Raw genomic sequence first — 12,475 nt, forward strand, 5'->3', positions numbered from 1 at the left:
CTATACTCCGCCGTTAAAAGCTTTGTGGTTGGGTTGCGAATCACGATGAATTGTAGATGGCGATTGTTGGGTTACGATGAGTGGAGACGGCAGTTGCAACGTCAGTTTGGTGGAGTTGCCGTTGTGGGTATAGGTATGTTTTTATTAATTTTTTGGTTTCGGTTTTGTTTGGGTCTGAGGTGTGATGTTTGATGGTTGGAACGATTTGGGTTTGACGAAGATGGGTGGTGCCGTGGTGGACAGTGGTTGCTAGGTCACAGGATGATCGACGGTGTTTTTTTTTTTTTTTTTTTTTTTTTTTTTTTTTTATAAATAATTTGGGGTCTGTTTGGGTTTGAGGTGTGAATCATGTGATGTTTGATGGTGGGAGTGATTTGGGTTTGAAATCGATGGGTGGTGCCGTGGTGGCTAGCAATTGCTGGGTCACACGATGCTCGCCAATGGGTCTGGGTTTTGTTTTGAATTTTATTTTATTTTTTTGGATCTTTTTGAGGTGTGATGTAAACGGATCTATTTGAGGTGAAATGTTGGATGGTTGATTGGTTGAGCTAATCTATGTTTGATTGCCTTATGTGATACTGGATCTAATTGGGTTGATCTTGGTTTGATGGAGGGAGGATTTTTGTTTTTGGAATGTAATGTAAATTTTTATTTTTACAAATGAGAATGTATGGCTTTGATTTGAAAATGTATGGTTTTGATTTGAAAAATGGGTACTGGCTTAGTGATTTTTTTTTTCTGTAATCTTTCTCAAAGTACATATTTTATATGTATTTTTTGGACTGGTTTGAGCTTTAAAAGAGAAGCGTTTATGTTATGGCGTGAAGAAGAAAGTGAACAGAGAACAATCGTTTGGAGAGAGTAACGGCAGTACATGCCGTTTGCTTTTTAGGAGCAAATTTGTCATTTTCAACAACTGTTGGACGTGTTTGGTATTTCCTCAAACCTCAGGGGAGGGTTCTGGAATTTACCCAAATATCTTATATCAGATTATCCATTTTATATTATATTTCATTAAAAAGAAAATCAAATTTTATTGATTTTTAAAATGATTTATCTTTCTTCACATACAATAACTACCATTTACTATCTTCCTCCATTCTTAGAACACACAATTATTTATAGACTAATATTGTTCATTATAGATAAAACTCAAAAAATTTAAGGCAATTTTTTATTTTTATTTTTCTGGTGAATATAACAATATAAGGGCATCCGTTAGCATTTCCTATAATAATAATAATAATAACAATAATAATAATAATGTTGATTGTTGACCTTCAGTCACAAGTCACAAGTCACACGTGAGACTATAAGAGGAGGTTAAACCTTAAACGCGTCAAAATGTCGACCTCGGCCTTGGCCCGTACTAGCCGTTGGGTTTCGCGGTCCAAAACACTTTTGCATTTCCAAACGAAGCTAATTCTCACATCTTTCTCCACCGACACTGCTACAGCTGACAAAGATAATGACCCAGGTCGACCCGGGCCACCCCGATCCGGGTATTGCTCACCGAGTCGGCCGGGCGAGGCGTGTTCGCCACTCGGAGAATCGGAGCCGGAGAGCTTATCCACACAGCTAAGCCCGTCGTTGCTCACCCTTCTCTCTCTAAGACCCACAGCGTTTGTTACTTTTGTCTAAGAAACCTCAAAACTACCTGTCAAAGTCAAACTGAAGCTGTGCAGTTTTGTAACGAAGAGTGCGAAGAGCAATCAAAGGTATTTTGATGTTATAATTGTAATGCGCACCATGTGTTTGATGTTTTTTCTGTTAGGAACAGTCTAAGGTATAAAGACTAGTTTTCGGTAGCAAGCCTTTCTGACTCAAATATGTGCTTTTGTGAGCTAATAAGGGCTTCACATAGACTCTTCTAAACTAGAGACCGTGTCTGTTCTATCTATAGACTAATGTGTTAATTTATTCACTTGTGAGTGGTATAGTTTGTATGTGGTGAAATCTTACGTTGGATAATAATCACAAGAGCGAATGGCTAATATAATATAACTGGAACCAAACCCATGGGGTTAAGCTTTCGGGTAAAGTGATGTTACTATATTTTATATTAACTATTCAATTGAAGTCTCCCCAACATTTTATCTCCCTAACAAGTGGTATTGGAATCTGCTTCAACGGGAAAGTGTTTGTTTTTACTTCACCGTGATGGTGATGAATGGCGCTGTTATCTCCCCAACATTATCTATTTGTAGAAACATGTAGTTAGTTTTAGAATTATATATCAATTAGCAAATATGACATCTTCTGAATGTCAATTTTACTGTCAAATAAGGATGTTTTACAGGTAGTCTTGTTTATTCATAAACTTGGCATTGTCCCTTAGATTTCATAATTCTACACCATGTAGTTGGACAAACACGGTGATGATGATTCTATACTGACTGTTGCTTTGCAGGGAACATGAAATTGAGGGTACTTATAGTCCGCTTGGATTAAGGGGGAGGGAGGGAGAGAGGGTTGACGGGAGTATAGTAGAGTTGACCGGAAATTAGGCTAATTTCTGGCCAACTCTACTCTACTCCCCTTTGCGCCCCCTCCCTCTCCCCTCAATCCAAGCAAGCCATTTGTGATTAAGACTATCAATTTAATGTACGAGTATCAATGGCAGAGCAAGAAATTTGTCTTTGGGGGGCATTAAAAGGATTTTAGTAGTTTGTTAGAGACTATAAACATAATTCAAGATGTTTTATAAGTCAATAGATGTATCACAAAAAGTTTTATCAAACTTAATAAATATGTGCAAAGGTTAGACAAAAATATAAGACTATTGTAACGTATGTTTATTCTTTGATCAATTATCATGGAGGTACTATGTAGGTATAAAGGAAATAAAAATACAAAAGCTAAATATCTCTAATTAAAACTATAGCCAATGCTATGTTAGAAAACTAAAATAATCAATTACCAAATTTGTACTAAAGTTCTTAGCAATTTAAAAAAAAAATATAAATGAACAAATTATTTACAAAAAACTTGTACATGGAGATTCTTAGGATGTTCCTTAAGAATTGAAGTTTCTGCAGCAAAATCCTAAGGTGTTTTGCTTTCTAAATTGTCAACATCTTTTGTTTTAAAGTTGTATTGATTGTTTGTAATTTGGACATAATTATAATACGGATTTAACAGTAAATCAATTTAGTTCTCAGTAATATTAGTTAGATTTAATAAGATAAAACTTAACAAATCATGAATTTAGCTTAGTATATCAAAATCATAACAATATTCTGAATGAAATTATACATGAGTGAGAAATAAACAATATATTTCTTTTGCCTTAAACAAAAATAAATCAATTAAAAATTTGTGATAAGGAGTTAAAAATTTTGGGGACATTAATTATTGTAATTAGCAAAGAAACTTCTATATTCTTGCTATAACATGATATGGAAGAGTGGTATTGTGGCGTGAAAGATGTTTAGTAGGGTTGGCTATTGGTCACAACTTGCAAAAGTGAAGTGTAAAAAAAAAAAAAAAAACCTATCTTGTGTTAGTCTCCTAAACGCAGTATCAAAGAAAAAATTGGATTTATTTGATTTTTGGATGAGCCGCAATAGTATCAAGTCACTTTAATTTTTTATTGGTAAGAAGGTTATGAGTTGGAACAAGATTATGGGCTCTGGAAAATGTAAAAGAAATGCTCAAAAGTAAAATTTGGGGCCATGAGATCTCAATAGTAAAAATTATTTGAACATGCATAACAGCATAAGTATGTTTAAAAAGATTTTCAAAACCTGCACCCGTTGGGGGGGGGGGGGGATAGCCCCCTGTGGCCCCTTAGTGGATCTGCAATTGATGGGTGTAAAACTTATATATTTGTGTGCTTGTATGTCTGTGTGTCTCTTCCCTATGAGAGATGTGCTATGTACTGGTCACAGTTATTCATTTCGTTCTGCTTATAAATAGTTGTAATATTCTACTGAGGAGGGTTAAAATCTGCAGAAGTTTTTAAGCATGAGTAGGAAAACCTTGACTAGCATTCTAAGGCTACATTTTAATTTACATGCATGAGCAAAGGATAGTGCTATGTGGATTGTGTTTAGATATAAAAGTATTTGTCTTATTGATTACTTCCTTTTTCTAGGTGTCATGTCTTTGTATAATATGTTATTATGACAAGTTATTTTCTGGGTTTTGTCCATGAGCTTACTTTTTTGTTTTCAGATTTAGTATATGAAAAAATAAATATAATTTTCAAAACTGCAATAATTAATCATAATCTGAGTAGCTCACAAAATGTAACTAGTTGGTTTGAGCTGTGAATCAATTTTGGCTCCACATAAAAATGAACTTATGCTTAAATTTTCATGGATTGTAGGCTTTCTACGATATTGAGAAGAGGGCAAATTGGTCAGCCTATGATGATTATTGCCGGTATGCTATTTTCTCAAAAACCCTCTTATTTTCACTTGCTTGTATGGAAATGGACTAAAATCAATTTACTTTTTGTCATTTTGTATCACAAATACATGCCTGATCTCTTGCTCTTCTATGCCATAGGAATTTTATTTTATATTTTATATTTGGAAGTTGGAACTACATCTTTGGTAGACAATCATAGTGCAGCATGATAATCTCTAATGATGTACCTGTAGTCTTGCTTTCATTTTCAGAATTACAATGTCATGTATATACTGAAAGTATGAAAAGGATTTTCTTCTCTGCTGAAGCTTTGGCTTCTTGAGCTTTTTCCCCTAGTCATAACTGCAGTTACTGTCATATGATTGAGAAAATATGACATAATAAAATATCATACGCTCATAAGACAGCACACATATATCATTGGTTTAAGTTAATGGTATAGCACAGAATTTGATGCTAAATTAATGTTACACAGTTAATTTTTATTGGTTTTACCTATCAACATTTTTTTTTGATAGGTAGCCTATCAACATTTAAAACACTTGAGACAGTTTTGTACTGCTTTAAAATCTAGGTTACTTACTTTTCATCATCTCTTTCTATAGAGCACAAGCTTTGAAATACCCACTTCTGGTGAAACGGTTAGCATGTATGGTAATATCAGGATTTGCAGCTGCCGACAGTCTTGACATACTTCAACCTGCTACTTTATCTCCTTTAATGATCTCAGAGGTGAGAAAATAAATTTCTTGGGTTCTTTGTCATAGTCAATGGAGGGAGTATAATGAAAATTTAGGGAAGAAGGATTTATTACTTATTTATTTATTTATTTTTTGAGATGGTTAGAAATGTATACATTAATGTAATGTGCTACTGACCTTGCAACATGAACCTGTCCCCCCGCTCCCCCCAAGCACTTAGTGAATGGGGAGGTACCATCCCACCTACAAGGGCAGGTGGTTAGGGAAGAAGGATTCTAATTGCTCATTATATATGGCTTTTTTTTAATAGAAAAATTTAATGTGGTGGAACACTTTTAACTTTTTGTTTGGGGAGGAGGGGGGTGGGGTAGGGGTGGAATCTAGCAAAGTGGCTTTATTTTAATCTTCAAAGTAGGTGGTTTGGTACCTATCCAATAAAAGAAAAAAAGAAAAGAAAAAGGTGGTATGGTATCTTCTTCTTCTGTTTCTTTCTCAAATCTAATTTATGATACTTAATTGAAGTTCCCCAATTGGAAACAATTTGAAGACTTATATGTAACAGTTCTTCTATGACCACAACTTTTGTACCATAACTTTTGTCACAACTCTAATGCGGTCGACTTTAAGTGGCTGCCTACCACTTTCACATGGATCCACCACTTACAATTGATCAATTATTAGAATTTGCAACTTACACCTTTGAGAATGATGGTGATGTAAACATGCCCCTTCTGTCAACATCTGTTATTGCTGTGCAGTTAAATTATAAAACAACGTTGTGTTTTAGTTGAAAAATAATGAATTTTTAAAAAAGGATATAAGTAAATAAATCTAAATTAATCAAAACACAGACAAAATTTCCCTCATGGTTCACCTTGCTCCACGTTTCACCTGCCACCATCTCACAACCATCGGCCACGCCAGCCCAAAGTCACTTCCCATCCACCATGCGCTGCCAAAATAGAATCCATACCTGAACAGAAAACTTTCTCTCTAGATTTTCCAATCAAACTAGCTAAATCTTATGCTTCAAATCCCCGATGCAAAGCCTTTAGATACTGAAGCCCGTTAAAGCACTCATTATTGGATTTATTTATTTAATTTTTTTTATCAAGAACAATCAGAGCATAGTACCAACTCTGCACCGTCCAATCGCACATGGTTGCAAACCTCCTTCCCCCCCTCCCAAAGAACACTACAACCTCCTTTTCTTACCTCAGATTGACACGTAAAGAAGCACAACATCAAAACCATGTGTAAAATTTTCCAAGGCTTTATTTTTATTTTTGAATTTTTCCTCTAACTCTTCTGCTACCTCTTTTATATCCAAAAAAGAAAGTAAAATTTTATCAAGACTCTTTCATAGTCTTCTTCCTCACCTTTTCTCCTTCTCTCTCTCTCAAATTTCAAACAAACCAATAACCAAAAAGAGAGGTTGGGGGAGAATTTGAGAGAGAGACAGAGAAAGGTTGTGCATGCCAGCCCAAACGGACTTGAATAATTTTAGTTTTATATTTTGATAGAAAAATGGCTGGTATTTTTGAGTATTTTTGTTTATTCTTGGTTGGTGGTGTTGATTGGGTCTGAATGATATGGATGTTGATTTATGGCTTCTAAACTGATGGTGGCTTGCAGTGTTAATTGGGATTAACAGTGGCTGGCATGCAGTGTTGATTGGGTGAAGATGTAGTGGTGGTGGTGATTTTTTATTACTTTTTTTTTTGATAGGTAAGAAAGTAATATTATTACTAGAAGAGAAAAAAAGATACAAAGAGTTCACGGTAGTGAACAAAGAACCACAATGACAAAAAGAAATAAAGGAATCAACAACCTATTCTAAGAGATAAAAGAAAATCAGTAATAGTAGGACAATCCGAAAAGAACCCAACATTGAGACCAATCAAAGAGAGTCCGCTGGCACAAATCTAACAATTGAGCCATTGATTTCTCAATATCCTCAAAATAGTCCACATCAAACAGCCTAGTATCAAATTCCAAATATCGGAATCATATTTCCCAAGCCAATGGTGCCAACAACAAAGGAAGTCTACAACTGAACCTGGCAAGACCCAATCAATCCCAAACAGTTGAATCATATGCATCCACATAGAATGAGCTAACAAACACAAAAGAAGAAGATGATCCACAGTTTCCTCGTTACAACAGCACATATAACAACGATTTGCCAAGGGGCGACCACGAAGTATAAGATTATCCAAAGTGAGAATATGGCCATGGGCTGCTGTCCACATAAAAAATGTCACCTTTTAGGAACCTTTACTTTCCAAATGCCCTTCCAAGGGAAACTAGAAGGATTAACATTTTGAATCTTATGACAAAAAGACCGAGTGTCAAACTTCCCACTTCTAGTAAGGCTCCAACAAAGACTGTCACCTCCACCACCCCTAGGAAATTGAGATTGGATCAAGTGAAGAAAGGAGTAAGAAGCTGCTAACTCCTAGTCGTTGAATTTTATTACTATTATGATTAATTATGTGTTTTTTTAAATTTATATATATATCTATATATATATACATATATATATATATATATATATATATATATATATATACACATATATATTTGTATAAGACAGCATTGTTTTTTGGTGGGTTAAAATCATGATTATGATAGAAGCTACTGAAAGGATGACAAATCATTGTCATACTTGACAGTGTAAGTTACAAATTCTGATAGTTGAGTGGCTACATTGATAGGGCCTGACACTAGGAGGGTGTAAAAGGCATTTTTGCCTTCTTTATACATGGTTGCTAGTGCACTTGAGAAAGTTTATTATTCATGAAATTATGAGTAAATAAGTTTGATAAATGAATGGAGAGTTCATTGACAAATAACTATGATAAATTCAATGGTTTTGGCATTTCCCTTTTCTTTTTTTAGTGATAATACTATATAGAAATTTTCCAGATGGTAGAGGAGCTTGGCTTATTAAGGAGTTCCTTCACAAAGGCTAATATCACAGATGAACAGATAACTTGTATCCTACAGATGGCAGAATTTTTTCTTTAGTTTCCATCCTGTTTTCTGTTTCACTTGTTTCGTGCCCAACATATGTATATATATTTTTGAAAGAGTACATTTCTTTGACATCAGAAGTTCTAACCAAGACATGGTACACTAGTGTTCTGGCACGTATTCGTATTAATGCATTTCGTGTTGAATTGGCTGGGGAATCGTATCAAGATCTTCTTGCATTGGCAGCTGCCTCTGTAGATGCTGAAGCTGGTGTTGGAAATGCAGTTTATATGCTTCCATCGTTCTATAATCATGATTGTGGTAAGCTCTCATTTTCTTCTACTTACCTCAGTGCTTGCAGTGTATAAATAATCATGCACATAGGTTGCTTCTATTGTGTATTATTTTACCACTGAGAAATGCATTTTGGGTTTATGTTCAAGTTGAGCTGACATGCAAATAAAAGGGTTTGTTTTCAACCACTATATTTTGGTACAAATGCTTGTGAAATTGAGTTGTCTCGAATATTGATCTTTTCCTTTTTCACCCAAGCATCTTGAAAATGTATAAGGTCATTTGTATAGAAGCTAAACTGAACCAAATGAAATAGCTGAAACTTTCAAGGGATAGTAATTAGGCCTGTATTCACCATTAAAAACCCTGCAAAAGATGCCTTTGATCCAAAAGAACAAAAAAAAAAAAAAAAAATACTGAATTAGCTGCCATTTCACTGCAGATCCCAATGCACACATATTATGGATACAGAATGCAGAGGCCAGATTGAAGGCACTTCGTGATGTTGAGGAAGGTTTGTCTTTTTTATTGCAATTTCTGATTTATTTATTATTTGCTTTGGGTTCTTCCTCCCTTCCCATGTGGTTGCTTTCTTTTCTGATAATATATATATATATATATATGTGTGTGTGTGTGTGTGTGTGTGTGTGTGTGTGTGTGTGTTTTATTTTTTAGAACTTGCTAGTAGGGTATAGCAGACTTGAAAATATGTTGTAAGGTGGAAGAGGAGTCCTAAGCTGGTTGGACAGAGAGACCATCACTCTCATTTTTAAATTGCTAGACAGATTGATGGTTTCTAATAACGTATGCACCACACAGTAGTTTTATCATGTAGAGAAAAAGAAAGAGAAATCACAGACAGATGTGAAGCTGCATTCAATGAGATTTGTCCTGTCATATTTATAAATAGCCTTCATACTCCAGTATCTTTTTGTTACAAAGTAAGGAAATTTTCATCTGTTAGATGAGGCCACGTCAAGCTGCTTGTACACTAGAGCCCATTTGAACAAAAAATTATGAGATATGGGAAAAAGAGAGTATGAAGGCAGTTTGTTGAGACACAATGTTGATATGATCATATGCTATTGGCAAGAAATGTATGAGCTTCATGAGAGGAGGGTGTACCTAAATTAAATAGTGTCCATATCATCATATGAGAGGAACTTAAAGGATGAACATCTACAATGGAAAAAGAAACAACAAATAAAAGAATATTTTCAACAAAGTCTATCCAAACATAATTTATAGTTCTTAAAATCACTTTCTTGAGCTACTTATTTCTGTTTGCTCTGCTGCAATGTGGATGATCACTGGGGGAAAAATGTTAGATCAATGGTTTTTAACCATCACTAACCACTACACCTCTGCAAGCCAGTTTTGGCACACTTTTTTTTTTGGCTAAGTAGTTTATGATTATGCATACTTATCTCTGCGAATTCTTACACTTTTCTTTTCTTTAATATCAATGCATTACAAACTTTGTTTGGTATTTTTTAGGGGAAGAGCTCCGGATCTGCTATATTGATGCAAGTATGGGTCATGATGCTCGGCAAACTCTCCTGTCAAAGGGGTTTGGTTTTCAATGCAATTGCCTTAGGTGTTTGTCCCGTGATTAAGGGAATCATATATTTTCTTGTTGAATATAATGTGACATTATCAGTGAGTATTTTTTTTTATTGTTCAATTAGAAGGGTGAATTCCACTTATGATTTCTATCATTTAATTAGCATTAACCCATAGATAATTTAGTATATTCTGGCCACCTCAATTTTCCGTTAATATTTATGTTTATGTTATGATGAGATTATAAAAAGAGAGAAGTAATTGCAATATTGGTGGTATGGACAGCTATGGGAGAAAAGGAGAAGGGGGGGGGGGGGGGGTGTTCAAGTTTGTTGTGAATATATGAATTTAGATAAATCCGTTAATGGCATTCGTGATTAAAAATATGAGTCTCCAAATGAGGTTATCAGAAGAGAAGAGTGAGAGTGTGAGATGGAGAGGTAAATGAGTTTTGAACTTTTGAATTTTTATTAACTAAAACAAAATCGTTTTTAATGTGAGACTGGAATCCACTAACGCTGAATAGGCCATTTACTTCATTATGATATTAAATTACTAATATATATTTAATAAAAAATAAAATTGATCACTTAATAATTCACACCCACTGTGCACACTTTTAGGGACACTGATTTCCTTCCCTTATACGCGCATGTTGCTGTTTATGGTGGTTAGAGTCGTACTCATCATCACACTGGCGAGTGTGGAGGTATCAACAGTGTGTTCCCTTGAGTTTTTCCGCATTAGGTGCTTGGCGACATGTTAATTGTGTGTATGTGTTACTAAGGTGAGGTGTGTGAATGTGTGAGTCTCTTTTTTTATTTTATTTTAACGAGTCGCTATCAACTATTGGTTTTGTCTTAGGTGTGATTGGTCAGTTATTTGTCTAATTTATTTTAATTAACTAAAAATCAATTCAAGGGTTATTAAATTAATCAAGTTAACCAAAGTTTCAGACCAAAGATTCTTAGACTCGGAAGTTCGGTTATGAGTGAGGAAGGTGTTAGATACCCCATATCGCATATCCAAAGGATAGTACCTTCTTTTAATTTAATCATAATGTTTACATTTTAGAAAAATAAATTAAATACTTGGCATTTGTTTTTGAAATAATTTTTGTACAAACAATACATATACATAACATATGAATATTATTGCAAAGAATATGTACAAGCAAACAGAATTTTAAATAAAAAATTTTATTATTTTTTAAATGGCCACGTTAGCATTTAGTGTGCCAACAGTATATTCCGTTAGCCACATAGACAATTTCTGTTAGTAAAATGATGGTAGGGACCAAAATAGAACATGTTTTTCATTTTAGGAACTAAAAGCGATAAAATAAAAAAATAGGGACAAAAATAGAAATAGAGTCAAAATATAAGAACTAAAAGTACATTTATGCCAAAATAATATTATCATAAAATGATTTCATTTATTTCTTTCTGTGTAACTCTTAAATAAGGTTATTTATCTTCCATTTCTTTATTTTAAAACATCCAAACAAGATTACGTAATTCTATCCTATTCATTTCTTTTCCACTTTTTTTTTTTTTTTCCTTTGTTTAAATATATTCTATTTTCATTACATTCCTTTATAAACTCCCAAATGAAGCATAAGTGAATGTAAATGACAATGACACATTTCATCTTTATATCATTGACCAAATTTGTAGTCAAACTTTTTATATTTTAAAATGGATTAGATTTAACTATCTCATCAGCAATCTAAAAATATCCTAAATAGATGATAGTCGATCTTTATTTCGATAAATTGATAGATAGAAGATAAAATCTTAGTTGGACCATCCTTAATAAGTCTAGACCAATAGTATAAATACCATCACAGAGAGACAAAAACAGAGCACTCACATTCAAAACAAAAGTGGTCTAATTTCAGTCAGACAATAACAGTCGTCGTCATCCAAGTTAGCCATGTCAAGCACAGCCGGTCAGGTCATTAAGTGCAAAGGTGAACCACCAAACTCTTCTTTTCTCAATTTGACCGTGTTTTTGTTGTTGTTTTCTTCTCTGTTTCTGTTTATAATTATTATTTTTTTCGTTTTAATTGATCTTATGCAGCTATTTAAGTGGGAATATATGTATGAATTGATCACCTTTTAGTTTTGTTGTTTATTGACAAGGGATTACAACAAGGTAGCACATGACTTTACTCAGTACCCTAGGCGTAATGGTATCAGTCAGGTGTGGAAAGGAGTCTCTCCTCCAATGGTGCAGCACCTCTTACATCTTGATAGTATTACAACATCTCAACTATCTTGAATGTACTTGATGATGCCGAAAAAATCACCAATAAGTTGCAAGCACTCTCCAACCCGAGTTGACACCTGCAAAGAGAAAACAAAGAGACCTAAAAGAGAGCACCGGTGTGGTGTCGGCCAAAAACCCTCCGAAGGTCAAGTTAGAATTTCTTTACAACCCTAGAGTGCCAGAGTTGAGTCAATTGTGCGTACCTTGATATCTAGGGTTTTTGAGGTATTTATATTGGCGTAGAATTGCCTTTCCTTTTAGGATACAACTTCCTTCCAGAGTTCTTTTCCATATAG

The 12,475-nt window shown here is 34.3% G+C and overlaps 1 protein-coding gene across 1 annotated transcript; it reads left to right on the forward strand.

Annotated features, from left to right (window-relative positions):
• The first annotated feature begins 1,316 nt into the window (after positions 1-1,316).
• On the forward strand, positions 1,317-10,121 carry LOC142609807 (histone-lysine N-methyltransferase ATXR4). The gene is given in 8 exon segments (XM_075781525.1): positions 1,317-1,489; positions 1,492-1,718; positions 4,331-4,386; positions 4,980-5,106; positions 8,004-8,073; positions 8,193-8,372; positions 8,788-8,859; positions 9,843-10,121. Coding segments are annotated over 8 exon segments (996 nt in total). The 5' UTR covers positions 1,317-1,344; the 3' UTR covers positions 9,962-10,121.
• Positions 10,122-12,475: the final 2,354 nt, after the last annotated feature.

The sequence above is a fragment of the Castanea sativa genome, chromosome 9, assembly GCF_040712315.1.
Source record: "Castanea sativa cultivar Marrone di Chiusa Pesio chromosome 9, ASM4071231v1".
Taxonomy (NCBI): Eukaryota; Viridiplantae; Streptophyta; class Magnoliopsida; order Fagales; family Fagaceae; genus Castanea; species Castanea sativa.